The sequence below is a fragment of the Halichoerus grypus genome, chromosome 14, assembly GCF_964656455.1.
Source record: "Halichoerus grypus chromosome 14, mHalGry1.hap1.1, whole genome shotgun sequence".
In the NCBI taxonomy this organism is placed as follows: Eukaryota; Metazoa; Chordata; class Mammalia; order Carnivora; family Phocidae; genus Halichoerus; species Halichoerus grypus.
Window position 1 is genome coordinate 92,399,014 of NC_135725.1, and position 27,609 is coordinate 92,426,622.

The 27,609-nt window shown below is 56.9% G+C and overlaps 1 protein-coding gene across 4 annotated transcripts in view; it reads right to left on the minus strand.

Annotated features, from left to right (window-relative positions):
• The window catches only part of NACC2 (NACC family member 2), a 68,505-nt gene that overhangs the window by 23,002 nt on the left and 17,894 nt on the right, over positions 1-27,609 (minus strand). The window contains exons 2-3 of one of the 4 annotated variants that reach the window (XM_078062013.1): positions 6,898-7,325; positions 6,381-6,552 (exon numbers count right to left, since the gene is read on the minus strand). In XM_078062013.1, coding sequence (XP_077918139.1) covers positions 6,381-6,552; positions 6,898-7,263 — 538 coding nt within the window. In that variant the 5' untranslated portion in view covers positions 7,264-7,325. Of the gene's footprint in view, positions 1-6,380; positions 7,326-8,673; positions 8,802-27,609 lie in introns of those variants that run through there. The other 3 variants (XM_078062012.1, XM_036092124.2, XM_036092126.2) reach the window with 3 other exon arrangements.

Here is a 27,609-nt window from a genome sequence, read left to right on the forward strand (position 1 = left end):
CGCACATCCATCCACAGGAGAACGCAGAGCAGCGGGGCAAGACCTGCGGGGGCCGGGGTCCCCGGGGCCCAGATGAGGGCGTGCAGAGGCAGGGACAGGACTGCCTGCGTCGGTGTGAAATGGAAAGCCGGATGCCAAAATGGACTTAAAGTACTTATTTATTTATTTTTAAGCAGGCTCCAGACCCAGCACGGAGCCCAACACAGGGTGTGAACCCTCGACCCTGAGATCAAGAGTCAGAGGCTTCGGCTCAAGACTGAGCCACCCAGGCACCCCTGGACTTAGATTTTAAAATGGACTAGAGGGGCACCTGGGTGGCTCAGTCATTAAGCATCTGCCTTCAGCTCAGGTCGTGATCCCAGGGTCCTGGGATCGAGCCCCACATCGGGCTCCCTGCTCGGCTGAAAGCCTGCTTCTCCCTCTCCCACTCCCCCTGCTTGTGTTCCCTCTCTTGCTGTGTCTCTCTCTGTCAAATAAGTAAATAAAATCTTTAAAAAAAAAAAAAAGATAAATAAATAAATAAATAAATAAAATAAAATAAAATAAAATGGACTAAAAACGGAACCAAGATAGTTGGCTGTTTCTGGTACGAAAAACGGCGTCGGGTGAGGCCGCCACACACGAGCTGGGGAATACGTGACCGCACGGCACGAGGGGCCAGAGGGGACGGGAACACTTGGAGGCACAAGGATGGCATCACTGAGAAAGTGGATGGGCCGAGGGGGAGGCGTCTGAGGGCACGGGCCACCGAAGCACAGAGGAGGTCAACAGTGGGGCCAAGGAGGAAAAAGTCAACCCAAAAGGTGCCGGCAGAGGGGCGCCCAGGTGGCTCTGGTGGTTGAGCGTTCGACTCTTGATTTCGGCCCAGGTCACAATCTCAGGGTCGTGAGATCGAGCCCCGCATCAGGCCCCTAAGCCCTCCGGATAAAAGACGGATCGTGGGACCGCAGGAACCCGCAGTCTCAACCATGTGCCATGTGTAAGAAGCGCCCGTAGGACGTATGGCGCCAGCGTGGTCAAACCCCAGGACGCAAGGCGCCACGGCCGTGGGAGCAACAGAAGCTCCAGGAGACACACATCACCACAGCTGGAGCATGACGGAAGAGGAATCCGAATCGTTCTGTATCTAAAGGAACAGAATTTACCCTTAAAAACTCTTGCACAATTAACAACAGTACGAAACCAAATGCAACGTGGCTTCACCAGCGAATGAATTCTATCAAACACACGAGAAGGAAATAACATCAAACTTACTACACAAACTCTCAAAAACGAAAGGAGGGAACAGAAGGTTTGCATTCCCCGGACACGCAAGACGCTGTGAGAAAGCCACGGGAGCCTGACCTCCAGGAACACACATGCAGAATTCCATAAGCAAACAGTAGCTAATCGAACCCAGCGCTATACAAGACCCGCAACACGTGACGACCACGTGGGGGCTATCCCAGGTGTGCACGCGAGCTTCAACATCTGAAGGTGAGCTGACACAGCACGTCTGCAAAATTAAAGTGAAAACCCATAAAATCATTCATGACAAAACAACTCTCGGAAGACCAGCGAACCTTGCAGCAGTGGGGCGTGACGCACGCGCTCCTCACGCGACCTGGCGGTCCCACAGGCACGCCGATGTTCGCAGCCGCACGATGACCACAGCCCCCCTCCAGAGGCCACCCACACATCTGCCACCGGGGGCCACGTCCACAGCTGCGACCAAGGCGACTGAGGACCAACGCCACATGCATGAATCGCAAAACATGGCGAGAAAAAGGAAAGACTCCTTTCAGTACGATGCCATTTGCAAAGATTCTAGAAAAGACAAAGCGGCAGGGACAGAAAGCCGGGGGGGGGGGCTGCCGGGGGCCGGGGGGGGGCGGGAGGACCCGGGAGACACTGTACGGGAGGCAGACTGTTGCTATCTTGTGCCACTGTGACCGTGGTAGTGGACTGATTCCAACCACCCGCCTCATCACCCTTGGAACGGGCCTGGTTTACTGCGTAGAAATGGTTGACTAAGCACTAGAGCAGGGGAGGGAACAGAGGGACTGACCCACGCAGCACAGACGAGCCCCTCGCACATTCTGCTGACGAGAGAAGCGGGAGCTCGTAGAGCACAACAGCTCACCTGATGTTCTAGAACGGGCAAACGCATCCCGAGGGCCAGAAGGCAGCTGGGAGGCTGTGGGGGGCGGGCGGGTGACCGTGCTCTGCTGTCACAGTCCAGACTCAGGGGCCTCTCACACCCATTTCCCGGAGGCACAGAAGTGAGACCTCAGTAACAACCGTAGGAGGAACCCCGGGGTCCTCAGGGTGGAGGGTTACGCGTGAGGTTGCACAACGCGCTTTGTCCTCTACCTGAGACAGGAGACACTAAGGACCGGGGAGCCAGGGAGGCCACCCCAGAGGCTCTCGGGGACAAGCCCCAAACCGCAGCTGGAGTGTGCCGCCGGGCCTCCCAACACCCCAGGGCCGGCACCTCCCTCGTGCTGCCTTCAAAGGGAGGGAGCCCACCCCGCCTCTGCTTGGGCCCCACCCCTCGCCAGGCCAGGGACAAAAGGCCCCTGCTGCTCCCCAGGCCCTCCCAGCGGTGGGGCTGAGCTCCAGCAGTGTGGACACCCCCAGACAGGCCGGGAAGCCGTGAGAGCTGCTTGGGATTGGGATTCGCAGAACAAACCTCACCTCTCCCCTTCTCTATGAGAGCCCCAAGCGGCAGCTGAGCTGCAGGTGGGAGCGGCCCCCGACAGGCAGGGGAGGGGTGGAGGGGTGGACAGCTGCGGGTCGACACAGCACCGAGCTCATGGGTGACACTGCACAGGGCCTGGTCCACGGCAGAGCGCGCACACTCCTTCCGCAGCTCACAGGGGCCACCTGCAGCTTCTGCTCGCAGCAGGCGGAGCCCGGAACAGATGTGCTGCCGCGTGCCAGGACCCCATGCCGTGTCTGGTGTCGGGACAATGGGCAGACCCAGGGGAGCCGGCCGGCCCCCAGAGGGAAGCGGGAGCAAGACGGGGCAGGGCCACCGCACACCCCGGGACGGCGCCCACGGCCGCCGCACACCCCGGGACAGCAGCCCACAGGGGTCCCCTCCTGGGAGCAGGTGAAGGTGGAAGTGCCCGGCTCGGGGTGCCTCTGTCTCTGACATCCGCAGGAGCAACATTTGCCCACACCAAGGGGGGGCTGGGCCTGCAGCGGAAGGCGCCACGGGAGCCCTGGCAGCGGGGCAGGGGCACAGAAGGTGGCCCCTCTGGCCAGCCTCACCCCACCTGCGGAGACGGCAGAGCGAGCCCCCTCCCACCACACCCTTAGTCAGCTCACTCTCCCTGGCCCTGAGCGTCACTCCCGGGGGTCCAGGGGCAGCCCATCCTGCCTCAGGGCGACCCCCGGCCAAGATTAAATACTTGTTCAAGGTCTTGTTTGCTGTCTGCCCGTCCGGGCCACCACTGCTCATGGCCCGTGGGAGCAGACCCCTCACCACACTGCTTTGCCCTCTGTGCCCCGCCCACCCCTGAACCAACACCAACCCCCACCACCTTGACGGGGCAGCGCCTCGCTCCTGGAGCAGGGGCCTCCTGAGCCCCCGAGGAGACCCCGCCCCAAGCCAGGAGCTGTGGAGAGAGGGGAGGGAGCCTGACCCGCCCTATCGACACCCCCTGCCCCTACTCAGCACCTTCCTGGTCACTCAGTCCTAAGAGCAACAAATCAGAAACAACCCCAGTGTCCTCGGGGACTAGATAAATCAGCTACGGTGTCTCCGCCCAATGGACGATGGACGAGGAGGTGCAGGAGACATGGGGACAGAGGCCCTGTGGGAACACAGTGGGACCACCGGGACGGTCAACTAACCTCATCTGTCATGTTTAACTCCTTGATTTCCAAAACAAGAGGCTCACCACACAGGAGCTGCTAATGGTCCTTCACAAGACGGAGGGTGGAGATGGGGGCACCCCTGTGGCGTCCCACACCTTCCTACACAGACGGTGCTGGCCAAGACCCTTGAAGGTCACTCGGGCCCACCTCTCCCTTGACAGGTGGGGAAACAGGCCAGGAAGGAGGGACTCCCACGTGTACTTATATGGCAGGGGTGCACCTTGGAACACACTCCACCAGCTCCAAGACAGGCCTGCCCAACCCGCGTCCGGGCCCCAGACTGGGGGCAAGCAGGCTGCTCAGCGGCCCGGGGGGCTGTTAGGATGTCCCCCAACCTGGCCAAGCCAGTGTGCAGAGGGAGCCCGGCGGGCGGGCAGGCAGCCTCTGAGGGCAGGCCCCTCTCTCTGCCTGTTTGCCCCCACGGCCCCCTCCCCCACAACCCTCTTCCCAGCTCACCCGGGGCCCAGTGATGGCAGCGACGTCACTGCCAATAACCTAGATTTTAACCAAGAAATCACACACCCCCCTCCCTGCCCCACTTATGGTCTCACCGAGGAGAAAACCCAGAATGTAGCACCCCGAGCCGGCCCCAAGCCCTGCCCGCCCGTGCCCACTGTCCTCTCCCATTTCCCATCCTCCCTCCAACACCCCCAGGAGAAGGGGGTAAGGGGCACTGATGGATGGGTGACCCCCTGCAGGCACACGGCCCTGGGCCAGGCCTGCGCCCCTGGCATCTTGTCTGAGAGCTGGGGGGGTCGGGGTGGGGGGCTGGTGAGAAAGCTGGGTCACGGTCAAGGCAGAGGGGCAGCCCCGGGCAGCTCGGCCTCCAACCCCTACCCGGGTGTTCCCATGGCCACTGTCCCATTGGCTCCTTGGAAACCCAAGGACAGATAGGCCACTGTCCAGGTGAGGAGAGGGCCCCAGACTCGTCCGGCTGGACGGGCAGGTGTACTCAGATGGGCTATGGCATTGTACCTGCACCCAGCAATCCCAACACCTCGTCCTATTTCTCAGCATCCCACTCCTGCCAAGGCTCATGGCCACATTGGATGGAGACGTCTGGAGGCTGGGGTCCTCTCCCAGCTCCGGTGTCCCACTGTGGGCCACTGGTGGACGGCCCCCGCCCCTGGACCCTTGGCAGATTCCAGCTCCCTCGGGCCGGGTCTGGGGCTCCACATGGCCCTTCCCCGGGTCCCAAGGTGGCCGTCAGCAGTGGGCAGAGGAAACCCCACAGGGCACGTTCCCAGAGGCTCCCCCTGAAGGGCCGAGCCAGAGCCTACAGGTTTCCTGGTATCAGGACACCAAGCCCTTCCCTCTGCCACTCCAAGAAGAACCAAGTCCAGATCAACGTGGTCTTCATGCTCGTGTCCTGTGGAAGTCACTCAATATGACCACGTACATTCAAATAATGAGCTCTAGGTAAAAATCATTCCCTCACAGCCCCTGAGGAGGGCAGGCGGGCGCCCCAGGCAGAGCCTCCCTGTGCCCCCCGGCTTGGCCACACCATCCAGTCCTTGGCTGCTCGCGGGGAAGTGGCCACCCCAAGGGCCCCAGCTGGTCAGATCGACCAGTACCGGCCTAGAGGTGGAGGAGTAGATGGGGGGGCAGCATCTGCCCCATCAGGGCACCAGGACATAGGGGAACAGAGGGGAGGAAAGAGTCACCACACTGCCCCTCGGGGCCCCAGTTCTGGGACGTCACTTCCCGCTAGCACCATGTGTCCAGAGCCAATGCACTGGGCACGGGCCCTGCATGCAAATGAGCAGGCAGCGGGCCCAGGCGCACAGCCAGTTTTCGGGGAATACGGACGGCAGGTGGACACCCGATCTGGGGCCCCAACTACTGGACCCTCTACCTAGCAGACCCTGAATGGTCTCCAGGGCCTGGGATGCGATCCGTAACACCATGTTAAGTGGGGGCATCTCGGGTGTGCAGGCCCCCAGTGGGGGACCCCCCACAAATAACGGGGGGCAGCTCATTCAGTTCAACAAGCACTTTCCGGCCTGTCCCTCAGTGCTGGACCCAGGGAGGTGGCAGCACGTGAGCCAGGTACAGGGGAGTCTCTGGCCTCACTGACAGTCACAGGGAAGGGCTGAGGTCAAAGGTCAGGCAGACTGGGCCACACCGGGTCACTAAGGTCTTGAGCAGGTGGGTCACACACTACCCTGTGAGCCCTCGGGCAGGTCCCTGGGCCACTGAGGCCCTCAGTGTCCTCTGTGACCCGTGCAAGAGCGGGCCCCGTCCCACAGGCTGCAGCCTCCCGGGGCGGGTTTCACCCAGAGTTAAGTGTCCGGTCCTCAGCCAAGGCCCTGCCCCTCTAGCTCAGCGAGCCTAGGTTGGGGACCGTCCCCTGCACTCCCTGGCACAGCGGCCTCCCCGAGCGGCCACGGCCAGGCTGCCAGTGCCACGGGGCCGAGGTCAGGCTCACCTCGGTACCCACGGGGCCTGGAGGCGCGCCCACACGCACTGGCGGGTGGCGCGGTTGGGGCACGGGGCCAGCCCCCACCGCGCGTTACCTGCGTAGCTGCCGGTGGCCTTGATGTACATCTGGCCGTACTGCTCCTCCACCATGGTGTCGTAGGCCTCGTCATCCTCCTCGTCCTCCTCGTTGTGGTAAGACGTGGGGCTGTCGGTGGTGGGCAGGCTGCTGGCCCCCGGACTGGTCCGCTCCCCCTGGGAGTAGGGCACCTGCTGGATGCTGGGGATGAGGGTGGCCAGGCTGGGCACCCCGTAGTAGGAGACCCGGGGCAGCTTGAGAGGGGCTGCGCCCGCCACCGTGGCGCCCGCCACCGCTGTGCCATCCCGGGGCCCCGTCTCCAGTGGGCGCTTGGGGGCCAGGCCCGGGCCGGCGGCCGGCGGCAGCTCCATGGCTTCATGCTTCACACGGGTCAGCAGTGGGATGGGCACGGAGGGGGACACGACGTAGGGGGGGGCTGCGGGGGCGGCCGGCTGCAGCTGGGTGCAGGGGCTCTGGGGCTCAGAGCTGGCGTCCTCGATCATGGCGGTCTGCGAGTCACAGTGGGGCGAGCTCACCTTGAACATGAGGTCTGTGCCGCGCTCCACGATGTGCTGGATCTGCAGGAAGCCGGCCGTGTACATGACCACGAGCTGCTCGCTGGCCGCCATGGTCAGCCTGCCCGTGTAGCAGAAGGACAGGATCTGCTGGAAGCAGGCGGGCGGCACGGTGCCCGGCAGCTCGAAGGCGCTCTTACTGTTGCCGCTGAACAGGTCGCGGAAGTACAGGCTGCTGGCGGCCAGGACGGCCCGGTGGGCCTTGAAAGCCTGGCCTTTGACCACGATGGACACATCACAGTAGAGGCCCAGCAGGCGCTGCTCATTGAGGCAGCCGAGCACAGTGTTCCCGAAGTTGGGGATCTCGATGTGCAGCATCTGCGACATGGCGGGCAGGCGCTAGAGGGCGGGCCTCAGACTCAGCGCGGGAGCGCCCGAAGGGGGCACATCTGTGGGGAGAGAGGGCACGGGGACACCTGGTCAGGCCCCCAGACGCCAGGGCCCACCACCAAGGACGTGCAAATGCGCTCTGCCCCAGCGCGCCCGTGCCCTCCTCCACCCCTCCTCCATGCGGTGCCCCCCCCGCGATGCCCCCCCCCCCCCCCGCCCTCCAGCAGGATCCCCTCCAGCCGAGGGGCCCAGGGGAGGTCCTGGGGCCAAGCTCCTCATGGCGGGCGGCGGGACCCTGCTGGGCTCAGAGCTGCACAGCCGCATTCCAGCCAGGGGCATGCCCCCCACACCTCGTGCAGCTCCCAGAGCCCACCCCCAGGAGAGCGCCGGAGCCCTCGGGCAGGGACGCCCCGTCTTAGCAGACGCGGGGAACAGAAACGGAGGCCTGCACTCTGGGAGGATGGGGAGGACAGAGGACAGAGGACAGAACACGGAACAGGGCACCGCCACCCGCGGCGGCTGCCAGGGGTGAGGGTGGCGGCGGCTGGGAGGGGTGAGGGTGGCGGGCCGTGTCTGCAAACTCTTCTCCCCAAGAAAAAGTTAGCAGCAAAGGAGCCCCTCCCAGCCCTTCCCCTGAGGGGGCTGGAACCCAGAGCGAGCGAGCGGGTCTTGCAAGGGGGTCTTTTGGTTTCTGGTTTGTTTTCTTCTTTTCCCTCATAGCACTAGCTGCACGGAGGGCCCACACGGGGGGAGTCCCGCCCCAGTGGCTGAAGAGGAGGGCCAGGGGTGGGGGCGCCCAGGGCAGTGAGCTGAGTTAGCGGAAGCTCGAAGTCAGGCGCCCCCCCCACTGCCCCTCCCCCTGGGACGGGCTCCCCAGGCCACCAGCAGGGACCCGGCCCGGACCAGCAGCTGGGAGCCTGGCGCAGCCCCACTTGCCCGCCCTCCCCACACTGGCCAATCCCTGCTGGCTCGGTCCCAGCCCAGGTGACTAAAGGGGTCAGGGGGAGACGGGGGGGGGGGGGGGGGGGGACCGGCAAGGGCTTGGGATGCCGCTCCCTCTGCCGCCGCCGGGCGCCCTAGGGGCTGGGGGACGGAGCTCCAGCGAGGTTGATCTGATGCCCGGTTCACAGAGGGGTGGGGGCTGGGGACAGCCGGGCGGAGAAGGCGCCGGCCCAACTCCGCACAGCGGCGCCCGCACAAAGGGCTGCTCTGTCCCGCGGGAGGAAAGTGCAGGCGGCCGCAGAGGCGCCGGGTGGCCGGGGAGGGAGGGCGGAGGGAGGGCGGAGCGCCTGGACCCCGGCGACAGGAGTTGGGCAGATGGGTGGCCGCTGGGGGAGGGCCCGCAGTGCCCCCGCTGCGGAGAAGTTGCCGGGCCGGCCGTGGCACCGGCCCGCAGGGGAGACCTACCTTTGGCGGCTGCCGCCGGTGGCCCGGCACTGCCCGCTCAGCCTGGCAGGGGCAGGCTCGCCGGCTGCTCCGGGAATGCAGCAAACGGAGCGCGAGCCCTTGGGGTGGGGAGGGCGCGAGGAGCCGGGGGGAGAGGAGGAGGAGGAGGAGGAGGAGGAGGAGGAGGAGGAGGGCAGAGAGTCTCCGCGCTGGGCTCGGCGGCCGCAGCTCAGCTGCACCCAGCCCGGCTCTCCGGGGCAGCGCACAGCATCTAAATGAAGAGGCCGGATGCAGACGGACATTCAGGCAGCTCTCGGGAATGAATAGCCGCCTTTGATTTCGGAGCCCAAGTAAATGCCAGCTCCAGCCCCAGCTTTAAAAACAGTGGAGTGCCGGTGCCAGAGGAATGCACGGCTCCGGGTGTTGGTACAAGACAGACTTTGATGACTCACCGCAATGCAAACAAAGATGGCAGAAATACTGTACTGTACGTGGGGAAACGCTCCGTGATGCCACGGCAACTGAGTGCCCGAGATTTATGGTGCAGCTCTGCATGTGAATTACCCAGTAAACTGCCGCTCTGCCATCCCGTAGAGCCCGAGCGTCAAAGCATTTAAACTATTCCAAACAGTCTGCAGGGCTGGCAGGGCCACCCAACTCCTCCAGGGCGGGCGGGGGGCCAGGACACAGGGGGGCACGGGGGAAGGGGCTGGGGGATCAAGAGGGTGGGGGAAAAGGCGGACAGGAGGATAAGGGGACGGGGGACAAGGGGATGGGGGACAAGTTGGGTAGGGGAACAAGGGGGTGGAGGGACGGGAGAAGAGGGGACAAGGGCAGGGGACGGGGATGGGGGACAAGGGGGAGGAGAGGGGACTGGGGGGACAAGGGGAGCAGGGGACAGGGGGATGGGGACAAGGGGGATGGGAGGGGACTGGGGCACAAGGGGAGCAGGGAGATGGGGACAAGGGGGATGGGAGGGGACAAGGGGAGCAAGGGGCAGGAGGATGGGGTGGGAAGGACAAAGGGGATGGTGGGCGTAGGGGGGGTAAGGGGGATGGCGGGTATGGGGGTTGGGGAAATGGGGGACAAGGAGGATGGAAAGAGACGGGGGTGGACAAGGAGATGAGGGGACAGGGGGATAAGGGGGACAAGAGGGTATGGGGGATGAGGGGGCAGGGCAGACAGGGTAAGAGCTACATGAGAGTGGGGAGCCCAGGAGTGGGGGGCAGGAGGGGTGATGAGAAAAGAAGCATGAGAAGATGAGAAAGGGGGTGAAGAAAAAGAAGTGGGAGAGGAGGCCCAGGGCCCCGCAGCGCCCCGCAGCGCCCCATTCCCCGTCCACACTTCTCCCTGGGTCCCCGGAGCAGTCAGGCCCGACTAGTACAGCCCCGCACCCCATCCCACTTGCCCAGGGAAGTCACCCTGTCCCCCAACCCCCGACGCGGGTCTTGTCAAGAACAACTTTGTGCGTGCAGCTGGGCCAGGCCCGGGTGGACGTAACCAGCAGCCCCGATGGACCCATCCCCACAGGCGGGCAGCAAAGTCACCACCCGTGATGGTGACGGGAGGAAGGAGGCCAGGCTGCCGCACGGGGCCCACCGCATCCCACCGCATCCCACCGCCCCGGGCCTCTCTCGGGAGGGAGGCTGTGCTGCGCACGTTGCCTGTCCTGTTCCAGGCTCACACTGCCTGTGGCCTGCCCAGCCTCGGTTTCCCCTCTTGCCACCAACTGTGGCCCTGGGAAGACCTCAGACACCTGCAGAGAGGCAGGGGGTCGAGACTGGCAGGGTCGGAGGTCTGGTGCCCTGCAGCCCCCCCCCCGCACAGGTGGGCCACCACCCTGACAACTAACCCTGGTGGCTGGAGCGGGGAGGGCCTGGGGGGGGCCAGGCAGCAGCCCTCCCACCGGCAAGTGGCATCCACAGAAAGAAAGGGCCATCTGGCACCTCCCCATTCACACGGCGGCTCGGCTTCCGAGAGCAGATAAAACACTGCGGAAGGAACGGAGCAGGAAGAAACCCAGGTGTAGGGAAGCGCCCGGCGGCCGGCGGCAGGGACTCCTCCAGGGGCAGCTCTGCACCGCCTGCAGGGGGCTGAGGACTACCCTGGGGGGTGACAAGCCCTCTGGGTGCAGGTTGACAGAACTGGTCCCCGCTCGCTGCTCTGAGGATGCAGGGGCCGGCCGGGGGAGCCCCGGTGAGCAGGGTGAGCAGCTTCACGAGGCCAGACCTCAGCCCTCCCCCACCTCCAGAAGCATGAAGCAAGTCCAGCGGGCAGATGGGCTTCAGGCCACACGCCCCTCACAGCCAGGTCCCAATGCCCTTAGGAAGGTCCTGGGGCCACGGTCAGCCATCGCCTGGGGGACGGCCATTCGGCTGCCCTGAGCAGCAGCTCCGAGGGGGCAGCCACGTGGGTGCCTGCGCCCGCACAGCCCCGGGAGGGGGGGCAGCCTTGCCAGCTCACCTTTATCCAGACCCAGAAAGACCGACCCAGGGAAGCCCCCCCCAGGAGCCCCGTCAGGCCCTCAGACTGGGGATGGTCTCCTTTTCTTGGGGCGCAGGAGAAGCCCAATGGCCTCAAGATGAGGGAGCTGAAGCCTTGGGGTGGGGGCAGGGGACACAGCCCCCACATGCCACGCAGCCACAAAGGCAGGCAGACCAGGCCACAGGCAGGGCGAAATGGGGAAACAGAGGCCAAAGCCTGGTGGAACTGTGCTGGGGAGGGCAGGGCCAACCTTGGCCTGGGTGTAGGACTCGGCGCCCGGGCCCCAGTACGCACAGCCTGCACTCCCTGGGACAGACCTGCCAACTTCAGGACTCTGCCTCTTTGTCACCTCCTCCGAGAAGCCTGCCAGGTGCCACGAGCTGAACAAGGGCAGGGTGGGTCTGCCCAATGTCTGCTGGGCATTTAGGCAAATGCTGGGCACGACAGGGAGGGCCGCAAGAGTGGGGCTGTGCTGGCCAGTGACAGTGCATTGGAGAGGGGCCCCCAAATGGCCCCTTCACAGACCCACAGCACCTACTGCCAGGAGTCTCCCAGAAAGCCAGGCAGGCTCCCCTGGGCCAGACGAGGGCTCTGGTGCTGAGAGGGGGTGACCCAGGCTGGCGGGGGTGGGCAGAGGCCAGCAACGCTGCACCGGGCCCAGTTCCCAGAGGGCCCCAACTGCCTGGGGCTGGGCAGGGCAGTGGCCAGGTCCCAAACTGAGAGCAGGGGACAGCATGAGGCCCTCAGAGCCCGTCCCTTCAGAAAGCAGGCCCTGCCTGGTCGGCTGGGTCGGAATCCTGGGTCCCAGCAGGCCAACGCGTCCCCCCACCCCATGCCAGCCCCGCCCCGACTACTTTGTGTCCACGTCCTGTGGCCTCAGGCAGGTGGCACCACATCTGGGATGCTCATCTGTCAAGGGGGGTCGGGTTAACCCTGGATGGTCACCGCAGGGTCGAGGGCAATGGCATTCATCAGGCACTTGGCTCAAGCCTGGCACGATGCCTTGGTAAACGGCACCACGAGGACGCCTACCTGCTGTGACCTGCACGGGAGGCAGTGGTCAGGTGGGTGTCTCCCTCCGCCCCCCTCCCCCGCCCGTCTCGGCCAGCCCCTGCGCCCCAGGGTTGCAGGCCAGGCTGAGCGCCCAGAGAGGGACCATTATTCCCCTGTTAGGTGATGAGGCCGTCTGGTCCCCGGGGAGAGGGGACAGCCGGGCTGCTGCCCGTGTCCTCAAGCCACCTGCACGGGAGGAGCTGCTGCCCCACAGCCCAGCCCCTGGCAGCCCAGGGGTGGGGTGGGGGGGTTAGATTGCTTTCTTAGAAGCCTTGGCCGGGACGCGAACAAAGCTGGACTTCAGGAGGAAAGAATAAAATAAAAGCTTGGTTTACGTGCCCAGAGCCATGAAAATAGGACAGGCCTCGGGCCGACCCTCGCACGGTGGCCAGACAGGAGGGCCCCAGGACCTGAGCGGGCTGAGGGCAGCGGGGACACCCCCTCACCTTTCCCTGTGTGGCAGGGCCCAGCCCCACAAGAACACCTTTCCCCTTCTATGCCTCGGTTTCCCCATCTCCCGGCTTCCCGAACAACACCCTTTGGTTCCCCCCACCCCACAGCAACAGTCGCCGGCCCAGTGGCGTCTGGAAGGTTCTGAAGAGCCAGGAGGACTATCAGAGATCTCTCCATTCATTCTGGCCATCCTCAAAGCCACTGCACCACAGAACCCTCCCCCCTCATAATGCCCTTCAGAATGGAACCCACTTTGGGAAACCCCAAAGCCAGAGTCCAGCCCCTGTAGCTGCGCCAGCCTCAGGGGGCCCCCACCCCAAACAGACTCCAAGACCTCCCCCAGAATGAGAAAACATGAGTATATAGTGTGTTGGGGGGGGGGGGAGCATCTCCTCTGCAGACTCCTCCCTCAGGGAGAGCCGGGATCTAGGACCTGGGGTTACGGGTTGTCAACCAAAGCTCCTCCCAGCCCCCCCAGGGCAGCGCTGCCTGCAGGTGGATGAGGGAAGGGGCGCCATGACAAGGGGGTGGGAGTACTGGCCCCAAGAGCTGCAGACATGCACCCACACAGGGCCCAAGGGCCTAGGCAGCATGCAAGTGGGGCACGGATTCTCGGGGTGCGGCCAGGCCACGGCCGGCCACACTGGGCTCTCACAGGTACCAGGAGCACACCAAGGACTTCCCTTCGGGGCCCAGAGGACCAGAGAAGGATGGGCAGTCCAAGAGGAGGGGCCTCCTTCCCAGGACCCCACCCAGACACGGCTCCAAGGTCTGCAGGTCCCGGCCAGACGTCCTCAGAAGCCCTGCCAGGACCCCAGCCCCGCCACTCCTCATTCTCCCGTACCCGCCCAACCCCCACCCCCAGATCCCAAGGAGCCTCCTTTGGCAGAGGAATGCAGCGTTTAACTTCTGCAGGGTCACCACCAGCAAGGGAAGGAGAGGCGAGGTAACTGAAATTAAATACAATTACTGTGCAGGATTTAATTTTTCCAATCTAATAAGAAGCCCGGGCCTGAGCAAACACACAGCTAGTTCACCGCGGCAGGCAGGGAGGGAGGCAGGCGCACCAGGAAAAGAGGAGCCCCTTCTGCCTCCCTGCCTCCCCTGCCCGGAGGCCGAAGCCCATCCTGGGGGCTGCCCCCACCAGCCTGGGAGAAGCCAGCCTGGCCACAGGGACACCCCCTAAAAGTCAAGGTGCTCGGGGGTCCGGGGCCCGGAGGGAGGCGAGGTATCCTGTGAGTCAGCATGCACACAGTGAGCCGTCAGGGCTGCTGAGAGAGGGTGAGGAGGGGTCGGCGGGGAGGGAGGCTCCCTTTGGACCTGGGACAGGGCAGGCTCCAGTTATGGGGAGCAGAAGCTCACTTCCATCCCCAACCCCAGTTAATGCTCTGGCTCTGCTCCCCTGAGGGGGTCAGGGAGGGAGGCGGGCCCTTCCCTGGGGTAGAGGAGCCGTTCTCAGCACGGGGGCCCGGGCCGCTCAGAGCGGGCCAGGTCCCCCGGGCGCCGGGCGAGGCACCAACCAGCTTGGTCCTCAGGTCTGCATTAAACTTTTAATACATCCTAAAACAAGGCCGAGCAGCCACGGCCTCGCTGCTAATGGAAGGGCCAGTCACCCCTGAAGGGCCAGGGTGAGCAGAAGCAGGGCTCCAGGGTGGGGTCTCTGCTGCCAGGAGCCCCTCCACCAAGTCCCCAACGTGCAGCCCCCACCCCTACCGTGCGCCTGCGTCCCAGCCCCTGCTCTCCGGGTGGGTGAGGACGAGGAGACCACGGCACCCACAGCGTGCCCCTGCAGAGGCCTGGGGGCCGGGACCTGCCCCCTCCCCAGCATCCCGCGTCAGCACCCAGCCAGCGCAAGCTTCTTTGTCAAGAGAGGGAGGGGCCCCCAGAGCTCGGCGGCAGAGGAGACCCCCAGGGGAAGGGGCACACAGGCCCCCGGAAACTTCCACCCTGGCTCACCGCGCTCCAGGCACCTGGCAGCCTCCACCCCAGACCACAGCCTGGACCGGCATCAAGCCTCAGAGCCGGTTTTAACTCCACTAACACACGTTTGCCTGGAACCTTTTTTTTTCCCCAAACAGAAAAGGGCAGCAAGCCAGAATCTGCAAATTCAAACATGTGCTTATCAAGCCTTCCCCCTCGCCGCCCCAAGGAGAGCGCCACAGACACAGGGCTGGTCCTCAGAGACCAGCACACGCCCAAGGACCCAGGGCACCGGGCAGGCCACCAACGGCCATCAGAGCCACGCTGCCGGGCCAGGGGGCTGGGTCGGGCTGGGAAGACACCCATCGGACGGGACAGGAGGTCCTGCATCTGGGCAGGCGTCCCACGGAGCAGGCTCTGACAAGGGTCCAGTCCCGTGGCCGGTGTGGCCCAGCCGAGCCCACGTGCTGCCGCCCACCGAGCACGACCGCCTGCCACCGACATGCCAGCCTCCGACCCTTCCCTCAAATATTCTGACTTTAGCGTGGGCGTGGGGCTGGGGACAGACAAACACGGCGTGAAGGATCACTCGGAGGAGGAGCCGGGAGCCCTGCGGACCCAGCAAGTCCTCACACAGGAGCCACAGAACAGTTCCAGAAGGCTTCCAAAGAATGTGAAGCAGTGTTTTGAACAGAGCCGACAATCTCCCTCACCCGTATTTGTAATTTAAATAACGTAAGCTTGAAGAGTGTCTCCCTCGGGCATAGTTTAATAACTTAAAAAGCCAGCTCCACGCACAAGCAGACGGGCCTCCTCCTCCCTTATCAGCTGACGTGAGGTACCCCCCCTTGCACCCCTGGCTCGGGGGGCACTCGGGGGCTGCCCAGACTGAGCTGGCCAGGCCCCATGGAGCTGGACCCTCTCCTCAGCCCACATGGCACTCTCCCCTGCTGAGGGTCCGTGGTGGGGGTAGGGGGGGTCCCGGAGCACCTGGGGGCCAGGTGGGGGGTCCCCGGCGGGGCGGGCAGGAGGCGGACGCTGCCCTGTGCCGGTCACCAACGCCTTACCCACAGCGACTCCGCCACACACCCCCGCCCGTTAATATTCATAGCCCTTCCTCATCTGCATTTCGTGCCATAAATAGTCGAGGTAAGACACAAAGCTCCGCTGCATTTCTAATTATGCTTAAAAACCTAATGTAAATCAGACCGACAAAGAAATACTAAATCAGCCACTGGAGGGGGGGGCCAATTACGCAGAGACGGGGGCCACGACGCAGCAGACCCCACCTCGGAGCTCCAGGCAAGCAGGCTGCTGGTGATGGTGGCCCACCTGGCCTGGGGCTGGGCAGCAGGGTCCCCAGCCACTCCCTGGCCAACCTCAGCCTTGTTGGCCCTAAAGTCAGAGACAAGCATGGGGTGGGGAGATGCCCGCAGAAGCCCAGGGATGCGCCCCAGTCCCCCAGGGCCAGCCAGCCTGTCTCACCTTCTCCCTAAGGGGTTTCCAGCATGTGCCTCCTTCCCTGCCCAAGGACACTCAGCTGCCCACCTGACGCAGCCACCCGGCTCACAGAGGCCGCCCCCATGGTCCATGAGGGTCTACCCCATGGGTGGGGGCTGTCTCCACGTTTAACCCTCTGAACACTCTGCCTGCCCCCCCCCCCCCCCGGCCTGCTCAGCTCACACGGTAGTGCAGAACCAAACATCCCGACCCTCTGGGATGACGCCCCACTCTGGGGATGGAATCCTGGACAGAGCACCAAGCCACTTAAGGGCCACAAGGATGGGATGGTGGGTCTTCTGAGCCCGGAGGACGCTCCAGCCCTGCACAGGCAGGAGAGATCTGGGTGGGCTTCAGTTCTGCTGTCTGGGGCCAGTCCTCCTGTCTGCAAGGAGACACAGCACAGGAGCCTAGAGAACAGGAGGGTCTCGGTCAAGGAGAGAGGATAGAGGCCACGCCAGCTGTTTAGGGCCCAATACAGTGCCCACCTCAAGGTGGGCATCAAAGGGGCATCTGGGACCCCAGCAGGTGGCACTGATAGATCTCAGGGCCCCCGTGGGCCAGGTTGCAGCTGGTACACCAGGGGCCCCCCGGCAAAGCTCAGCCAGTGAGCGCAGAGGTGCTCAAGCCTCCACCTGGCCCGGCAGGCACCACCCCTCACCCAGACCCCAAATGCCCCCAGCCCTGCCTTCCTGAGCAGCACACACCCCGGCCCAGCCCTGGTCCTGGCCCCCAGCTGCAGCCAAGACCCAGCCTGGCTTCTCGTCCAGGAGCAGGGCACCTGGGCTGGCACGGCCCTGCTCCTCCTGGGTGCGGCGGCGGGACTACCTCGGGGGACCTGTGGGAGGCACGGCCCAAGTGACACAGGGGTTGCCCCACTCTGCCTTCAGAGGAGACACAGAGAGCCTGCTGCCCGCATCTGCCTGGCATCACGCCCAGACCTATTTTTAAGCCCATTTACTAGAAATCCCACAAATTAAAGGAAATACGGATAATGCAGTAAGAATCCTGGGGGCCAAATAAAAGCTACACATAATTGTCCTCGTGCTCCAATGTGAGAATCTTAACCACAAACCCCGATCTCCCCAAGCCCTTGTGCAAGGCGGACGCATCTTGCTGTGTGTGGAGGAGGAGCGGAGGGGGGTGGGGGGTGCGGGTTCTCTGCTCCGCCCGGGATCAGAGGCACAGGCCGCGGCTTACAGCTGGGGCCATAAAAGGTAATTACTGATATGAAAAATAAAGACCATAAATACCCGACTTTACAGCCCAGGGAATGCCGCTTACCGCCAGGGCAGTGGGCAGGACCCCACTCCCCTCCCATCAGGGGTCACGGCAGCCCCCAGCCCGTGTCTCTCGTGGCTCCCACGGCAAGCTGGGAGGTGGGGGCTGCAGACACCCAGACCTCACAGAAACTGCGGCACAGGGACTGGACTAGCCAGCCGGTGTGCCCGGGAACAGAGGGCTCAATGCTCACACGGGGAAGGGCAGGACCTCCGGGACGGGCTGGCCAGCTGACACAAGGGGGTGAAAGGCCTTCTGTGCAGTCCCTGAGGATCAGCCAGGCCTGCTGGCCCCCCAGGCTGAGGGCCTGGCCCAGCCCAGCCCACCCCTTCCCGCGGGCCCATCACACCTCAAGGGTGGAAGTTGACACAGAGGACAAAACAGCAACAGAACACGCCTGGGTGACCACTGAAGACGCAGTTGGGTGGGCATGGCCTCACCACCCTCCGGACTCCAGGGCCCAGCCCTCCCCGGCTCATCCCCCCCTGCCAGGTAGCGGCTATCCGGGTATCCAGCTACGGGTATCGGGCTTACCACGACCTCCCTCCTACATACCGGAGCCCTCCCAGACCCAAACGCCACCTGAGAGCCTGGGGGGGGGGGGGGCTGCACAGGTGGAAGGGGAGCCGAGGTGGAGACAGGTGTGTGTGTAACACACCCACACATCCCGGCCTCAGAGCACACTATTCATCCTGGGTTGTCACAGAGTCGGGACAAGGCCCACTGGCACCACCACATTCTAGGCTGAAGGAGACTCTCCCCCCCCTCGGGGGCTGGGGAGAGGGAACGGCACAGGCCCTTCCCAGGCCTGGTCCCTAATTGCCCTGGAATCCCAGGGAGGTCAGGGAGGCCACAGCCACCAGCTCACTGCCTGACCGGGGTAGAGCGGGGTGAGGTCAGGGCTCCTGCTACTGCAGCAACACTGGACTGGGTCACGCGCTGCCTCCCACAGTCGGACCCACGCTGGGCACCTGCTCCACGGAGATGCTTCGCCTGGCCCCGCAGAACACGAGGCTTCCCACGCCCAGCCTTCTCCCTGGGGGGCCCTGGCCACTGAGGGGTCAGCTGGGAATTCAGCCCGCAGGAGAAGCTGGAGGTCCAGGGAAGGCCGGCGCTCGCTCCGAGATAGCAGAGAAAGGAGCCAAGAGAGGCAGGGCAGGGAACGGTGGACGGTGGGGACATGCTGCCCTCTGCCAGGAGAGGGTGGGGCGGGAGGCCCCTGTGGCAGCTGGAGCCAGCGGGTCGCCCCCAGCAAGACACCCAAGACCACCAGCTCAGAAAACAGGCAGGCAGGCTGGGGAGGGGAGCAAGCTCAGGAGATAAACATCAATTCCAGATGGCTGGTACGCTGTTCCGAGAATTCTCAAACACCTGGCAGTAAAGTAAACGTCCCCTCACCATCACAGGGAAGCAGGGCCCCCAAGATCGCTCCAAGATGACCACTGGCTGGGAGGACGCCCTCCGACCCGCTGTCCACGTAGGCTCTATCACGTTACCCATCAACACGTTCGTTTTTGTCCAGGAAAGACACAAAGCTCTCTCTCCATAGGAAAAGACAGCCCCAAGGATGAGGGGTTTTGCTCTGCAGGATATTAGCCTCGAGGGGCCAGGAGACCACCTGTTCCCCCAGTGCCCGCCCTCCCAGCCAGCCTTCTGCCTGCCAGCCTGTCTGCCCATCAAAATCCTGGGTCACTTGTTGTTGGAGCCATGTGCCTTCTCCAGGGCAAGGACCAGGGAGGAGCAGTCACCAGGACCACCCTGTCCAGAGCACCCCCCGAGCTGTGAGCCAGTGAGCGGGTGGGGGTGGTGATGCCTGAGGTCTGGCTTTCCGGTCTGACCACGAGGAGACTCTGCAGGGCAGACGAGGGGTCTCATCTGTGCTGTCCGTCATGTCTGTTCATCCATTAAGGACATAGCTCATGTCCACGGCAGAGAGAAACCTCTCTCTCTCATCAGACAAGGAAAGGTGAGCTGCTCTCCGTGTTTACTTCTGACCCATGGTTAACACTGCAGGTTCTCTGTGTCTAGACCCAAGATGAGCCCTCTCTCACATTAGGTTGGAATTTTTCCTAACTCTGAAGGGTGTTCATGACTTACAGTCTCTTAAGGAGCTGTGTCGTCACACACTAACAGATAGTAAATGATTTTGTAAATCTAAAACCTTTAGAATTCCTAGAATATAAAGAAAGCGAACCTCTAATATTGTAAAGGAGCTAGCATTTAAGGGGGAGGAGACCCTTTTCAGAGAAACAACCAGCTCAAAAAGTACTGCCATATAAAACTCTAAATTTCCACAATCCTGAACAAATCAGACTGCTCTGATAACTTGGCGGGGGGGGGGGGGAGACTTAAAAATCTAGCACCCATTTTAGCATTTTATATCAAGATCTGGATGTGTTTTCTCATGAGGAAAGTAGTTAATCTGAATTTCCCAAACTCCTTATACTGTTTGACCAACCAGAGAACTTCTACATTGTGCTCAAGACTATGAAGAAATATAAAATTTATTGTTGACTCGGGCGCCTGGGTGGCTCAGTTGGTTAAGCGACTGCCTTCGGCTCAGGTCGTGATCCTGGAGTCCTGGGATCGAGTCCCGCATCGGGCTCCCTGCTCAGCAGGGAGTCTGCTTCTCCCTCTGACCCTCCCCCCTCTCATGCTCTCTCTATCTCATTCTCTCTCTCAAATAAATAAATAAAATTAAAAAAAAAATTTATTGTCAACTCTATTAAATAATTCAAACTGATATCAAAACTGGAATCAAAATTATGTTAGACTCCCACTTCCGGGAATATGGAACACTGGGAGGCTGGAGTGAGGCTTTAAACTCTGTCAGATAATTCTAACATCTGTCATCCAAAAACACAGAACACACAAACAACACATAAAAACACTCAGTGAACTAGGAATTGGGGAGACTTCCTCAACCTGAAAAAGTGCATATGTGAAAATCCACAACCAACATTATACTCAACAGCAGAAGACTGGCTGCTTCTACTATGTGAGGAAGAAGGCAAGGAGGTCAACACTGTAGGGGAGGCTCTAGTGGAGGCCACTGGGCCAGAAAGTGAAGTAAAAATAGTTAGAAAGAAAAAAGTAAAACTATCTCTATTTGTAGAAGACATGATCTTGTAACACAGAAAATTCTAAGGAATCAACCAAAAAACTATTAGAGCTAATAAATGAATTCAGCAAGGTTACAAGATATAAGATCAATATACAAAACAATATACAAAACTCAAATGCATTTCTATATGCTACAAACAATCTGAAAATGAAATTTAGTAAATAATTCCATTTATAATGACATCAAAAAGCATAAAATAGTTGGGAACAAATTTAACAGAAGTAGTGTAAACATTTACACTTCGAAAGCTGCAAAATTTTGTTGAAAGAAACTAAAGATCTAAATAGATGGAAAGATACCCATGTTCATGGATTGGAAGATCTAACATTGTTAAAGCGGCAGTGCTCCCCAAAATGATCCACAGATTCAGTGTGATCCTAATCAAAATCCCGGCTGATATCATCACAGAAATTAATAAGCTAATCTTAAAATTCATATGGAAGTAAAAGGAACCCAGAACAGCCAAAACATTATTGAAAAGGAACAAAGTTGGAGCATTCACAACTTCCAATTTCAAGACTTACTATGAAACTACAGTAATCAAAACAGTGTGGTGCTGACATGAGGATACATACATAGATCAGTGGAATAAAAGGGAGAGTCTAGGATCAAACAACAAGGGGGCCAAGACCATTCAACAGGAAAAGAATAATCTTTTCAAAATATGGTCCTCGGACAATTGGACATTCACATGTAAAAGAATGAAGTTGGACCCTCACCTCTCACCATATACAAGAATTAACTTAGAACAAATCAAAGAGTTGAATATAAGAGCTAAAACTATATGACGTTTAAAAGAAAAACATAGGGGTAAATCTCTATAACCCTGGATTAGGCAACGGATTCTTAGATATGACCCCAAAAGCACAAACTACAAAAGAAAACCAGATAAATTTGACTTCATTAGGTTTAAAAACTTTTGTGCGGGGTGCCTGGGTGGCTCAGTTGGTTAAGCGACTGCCTTCGGCTCAGGTCATGATCTCAGGGTCCTGGGATCAAGCCCTGCCTCGGGCTCCGTGCTCGGCGGGAAGCCTGCTTCTCCCTCTCCCACTTCCCCTGCTTGTGTTCCCTCTCTTGCCGTCTCTCTCTCTCTCTCTCTGTCAAATAAAGAAATAAATAAATAAAATCTTTTTTAAAAAAATTAAAAAATAAAAACTTTTGTGCATCAAAGGACACCATCAAGAAGGTGAAAAGACAAAGAATGGGAGGGTATATCTGGAATCATATTTCTGATGAGAAATTTGTATCTAGAATATATAAAGGACTCCGACAACTCAACAATAAAAAGACAAATAACCCAATTTAAAAATGGGCAAAGCATTGGTAACATTTCTCCAAAGAAGATACTCAAATGTCCAATAATACATATGTGAAAAGACGCTCAACATCATGAGCCATTAGGGAAATGCAAATCAAAACCGTAATGAGATAGCACTTCACACTCACTTGAATGGCTATCATCAAAAAGATAGATTAACCGTGTTGGTGAAGACGTGATGGGAATGTACATGGGTGCAGCCATTTTTGGAGAACAATCTGGAAGTTCCTCAAAAGGTTAAACATGGAGTTGCCGTGGGCCATACACAACTCCACTCCTAGGTAAAACCAAGAGAAATTAAAACAAATGTCCATGCAAAAACTGGTGTATGAATAGCAGCATTATTCACAATAGCCAAAAAGTGGAAACAACCCAAATGTCCATCAATGGATGAATGGATAAATGAGATGTGGCACAGCCATACAATGGAATATTATTCGTCCATAAAGAGGAGCGAAGTACTGACCCGTGCTACGACATGGATGAACCCTGAAAACATCGTGGTAAGTTAAAAAAAAAAGCCAGCCACAAAAGACCATATATTATATGATTCCATTTATATGAAATCTCTAGAACAGGCAATTTATGGACGTAAAACAGATCAGTGGTTGCCTAGAGCCAGAAGTGGTAAAGGATCAGGGAGGAAAAGAGGGAATAGGAGTGACAGCTAAAGGGTGTAGGGTTTCTTTCTGGGCTGAAGAAAATGTTCTAAAATTGATTGTGGGGACACCTGGGTGGCTCAGTCGGTGAAGCATCTGCCTTCAGCTCAGGTCATGATCTCGGGGTCCTGGGATCAAGGCCCGTGTCAGGCTCCCTGCTCAGCGGGGAGCCAGCTTCTCCCTCTGCCTGCCACTCCCCTTGTTTGTGCTCTCTCTCTGACAAATAAATAAAATCTTTAAAAAAATAATAAAAAATAATAAAATTGATTGTGATGATGGTTACATAATTCTGTGATGATGGTTACACACACTGGATTGTGTACCTTATGGGTAACTGTATGGTATGTGACTTATATCTTAATAAAGCTTTTTTTCGAAAAGAAAAAAATTACAGATACATCAAAATGAAATTTTAATGTCAAGGGAAGTGGGAGGCACAGAGAAACAGACAAAAGGACAAAACAAACAGGATCAAAAAATAAAATGGCAGACTTAAGCCCTGGCATATCAATAATTCTATCAAATGTAAATCGCCTAAATACACCAATTAAAAGACAGAGATTGGCAGAATAGATGAAAAAAACAGCATCCAATTATATGCTGTCTACAAGAAACTCACTTTCAAACATAATGATACAGGCAATTTGAAAAGAAAAAGACAGGAAAAGATAAATCATGCAAACACAATCAAAAGAAAACAGGGGTTGCTCTATCAAATAAAGTAGATTTCAGAGCAAAGAAAATTATCAGAGACAAAGAAGGACATTTCACAAGAGTCAAAGGTTTAATCCACCCCAAAGGCACAGCAATCCTCAATGTGTATAGACCTGGCAACAGAACAGCTAAATATATGAAGCACAAATGGATAGGACTAAAAAAAGAAAAACAAATACACAATTATACCTGGGGACTTCAACAACCCTCTGTCAACAATTGACAGAACTAGACAGCAGATCAGCAAAGATATAGAGAACCAAAGTCAACTAACAGGATCATCCAACAACAGCACAATACACATTCTTTTCAAGTGTCCGTGAAACGTACACCAAGACAAGCAATATCTTGGGGCAAAAAAACGAATCACAAGAAATTTAAAAGAACTAAAATCATACAGAGTGTGTTCTTCCACAATAAAATCAAATTAGAAATCAATAACAGAAACGTTAACAAGGAAATCTACCAACATCTGGGAATAAGCAACACGCCTCAGAGTCACCCACGTGTCAGAGGAAGTCTCGAGGAGATCAAGTGAAGGAAAAGGAAAATACAGCATATCAAAATTTGTGGGACACCACTTCAGAGCTGAAAGGAAAATGTATAGCACTAAGTACTTCTATTAGAAAAAAGGGGAAATTTTAAATCAATAATCTAAGCTCTCATCTCAAGAACCTAGAAAAATAAGCAAAATAAACTCAGAGGAAATAATGAGGAGAGCAGAAATCAATGAAATTGAAAATAGAGGAAAAAAAATCAAGTGAATCAAAGAGTTGGTTCTTTTAAAAGATCAATGAAATTGACAAATCTTTAACATGAGTAACAAAGAAAAAGAGAGAGAAGACAGATTAATTACCAGTATCAGGAATGAAACAGGGGATATCACTACAGACCCCGCAGATATAAAAAGAGTAATACCGACAACTTCACGCACATAAACCCAACAACATAAATTAAATAACCAATTCCTAAGGGAATAAAAACCTACCAAAATTCACCTGATATGGGACACAGCATTTGAACAGCCTTCTAACTATTAAGGAAACTGAATTTGTAATTTCAAAAATTCTCAAAAAAGAAATCTCTAAGCCCAGATGGTTTCCCTGGGGAATTCTACCAAACGTAGAAAGACAAATTAACACCACTTGTACACAATCTTTTCCAGAAAACAGAAAAGGAAAGAACACTTCCCAATTCATTTATGAAACTAGTATTGCCCTGATACCAAAACCAGACAAAGATGGCACAAAAATAGAAAACTGCAAACCAATGTTCCTCGTGATACAGATACAAAATCCTTAACAAAATATGAACAAATAGAATTCAGCAATATATATTTAAAAAACCCCATATACCATGACCAAGTGGGATTTATTCCAGGGATGCAAGGCTAATTCAATATTTTAAAGGCAATCAATGTAACCCACTATCATCAGACTAATGAAGAAACATCACATGAACATACCATTCAATGCAGAAGTATTTGACGATATTCAACATCCACCCATGATAAAAACTCTCAGAGAACTTCCTCAACTTGATAAAAGAGCATCTACAAAAATCCAACAGCTGATGCTTTCTCCTTAAGATGGGGAACACGGCAAGGACATCCACCATCACTACTCTTACTCAACACAGTGCAGTGCGGCAAGAAAATGCATGTAGATTGGAGAGGAAGAACTAAAGCTGTCCCTATTTGCTGATGGCAGGATTGTCTACACAGAAAATCCCAGAGAATCCACCAAAAAAACTCTTAGAACTAGTAAGTGACTTTATCAAGGTTACAAGACAGAAGATAAACAATTGTATTTCTATATACTATTAATTACCAAAATTAAAAATACAATACTACCTATGATGATTCAAAAAAATCTACATATAATGGGTGCCTGGCTGGCTCAGTTGGTAGAGCGTATGACACTTGATCTCGGGGTTGTAACCAGTCCCATGTTGGGGGTAGAATTTTTTTAAAAACTACATGTAAATAAAAACAAAAGATATACAGGACTTGTATGCTGAAAACCTCAAAATGCTGATGAAAGACATCTACATCTAAGTAAACGGAGAGACATACCATATTCATGGATGGAGAGATTCTCCCCAAAGAATTCTCCCCAAATTGATATACAGGTTTAATGTAATCCTATGAAAACTCCAGCACACTCTTTTGTAGCTATAGACAAGATTAATCTAAAATGTACGTGAAAAGGCAAAGGAACTAAAATACCAATTTTTTTTAAAGATTTTATTTATTTATAGGAGAGAGAGAGAGAGCATGAGCGGGGAGAGGCATGGGGGCAGAGGGAGAAGCAGACTCCCACTGAGCAGGGAACTGACACTGGGCTCCATCCCAGGACCCTGATATCATGACCTGAGCTGAAGTCACACACTTAACCAACTGAGCCCCCCAGCTGTCCCCAAAATAGCTAAGACAATTTCTAAGAAGAATTCAGTGGGAGGAACCAGTCTGCCTGATTTCAAGGCTTACCAGACAGCTACAGAAACTAAGACAGTGTGGGACAGAGACAGATCAATGAAAGGAATAGAGAACCCTGAAGAAGACCGACAAATGAGCCCAACTAACTCTTCACAAAGATGCAAAAGCAATTCAGTGAAGGACAACCAGCCTTCTCAGCAAATGGTGCTGGGGCAAGTGCACATCCAGAGGCAAACCAAATGAACCTCAACCTCAGGCCGTGTACAAAATTAATCCAAAATGGACTGAGTTCTGCATGTGACTTAAAACTAGAAAAAGGGACAGGAGAGTAACTTCAGAATCTAGGGCTAGACACCACGTTCTCCCCTAAGCAAAAATTCGTAAACTTGACTTTATCAAGATTCTAAACTTCTGCTTGGCCAAAGACCCTGTTAGGAAGACGAAAAGACACGGCACAGGCTCATACGGGACCAAGGGCTAGTACACAGGCTAGATAAAGAAGCCCCACATTGCAACAGGAAAACACAATCTGATTAGAACGTCGGCCAAAGACATGGAAACACTTCAGAGGACACACAGATGGCAAACAAGCACGTGGAAGGTTCACCGCCATGAGCCAACAGGAAATGCAAATTAACACCACGACCAGATACACTACATACTCATCAGAATGGCTACAACCAAACTAGCATCGCCACCAAATGCTGGTGAGGATGGGGGAAGACGGACAGCTGACAGAAGAGACCAGGGTGGTGGCTGCCAGAGGCTAGCGGGACTGGGGGGGCCGGGACCCTGGGCATCCCCTGGAGACGGTGCACTGGGTCTCTCGGTGCTCCCTTCCCCAATAACAGCTGTACTGAGATCCGATCCATATACCATAAAATTCACCTATTCCTTTTATGATCAAACAGCGTTCCACCATAGGGATATACAACTTTTTTTGTTTTTCCACTCATTCTGTACTAGTCACAACTGCATGTGAATCTAGGAGTATCTCAAAATACAAAGTTAGAAAAAAAAGAAGCAACTGTGTTGGTCTTTGGTGTGTCAACATAAAACAGGATTCCAAATCCTTGCTCCCTTTAACACCCTATACTAATATTAAATTAATTAATAATGTTCAGCTAGCTACATAACTCCTAAGCCTAGGATCGAACTCATGATCAGGAAGCAGATACCTCAGCTTACCTGCACTCACTGCGGGTCAGATGGACACCTTCCTGGCCACTCTGACAAGGTGTGAAAGGCACAGGTGTGTTTCTGCAAGCAGGTGCATGCTCGCACGTTGGAGGGGCTCCCGGAGGGCATGTTCTGGCTTTGCACCCCCATGCTGGGACGCAGTGCACGACGGGCAGGTCCACTGGTCACCCGCGGCCCCCTTTGTCAGAGAGAAGTTAGTCACCGAGTTTAAACGCTTTAAGCACACGGGACACGATCAGGGGCCACGGCGGCCAAGAAGTGTGTCTACAGATCCAAGTATACCAAAGGGTGTGTTCTGTTATCGAGGGGAAAAGAGGCATTTTGTCTTACAGTCAAATGTCTGGTTGTTCCAGAATGTGAAAGGGAGAGAGGACAAAACACTTCAAACAGATAAATGGGAAACTGTAGGAAGTCTGTAGGAAGTGATCTTTATTTCCCTCACTTTATAATACTTGCCAATAACTCTACAAAGAAGGTACAAAATATTAAAATTCTGGCAAAGTTTGCTCCGTTTTGGTGGGTTATTACAGAAGAGAACTTTTCAAAGGTGCTGGGAGTCCTTTACTGCCCAGCACCCCTCGCCTGTGCGCCTGGACTTGGGGCCGTGCTGACGATGGGCCCCTCTGCCGGCAGGATGGAGTGCTGGCCCACGTCTCACCTGCGGCCCCGACGGCTGCGCCCCGATCTCCCGAGCAGCTCCGGGTGCTCTGCACGGACTGTGTCCAGATCTTGACTGTTTGTTTTTATTTAAAGTTCTTCTCTTCCAAAGCAATGCAGTTTCCTTACAAAGGCACTACTGATTTCTACGATCATT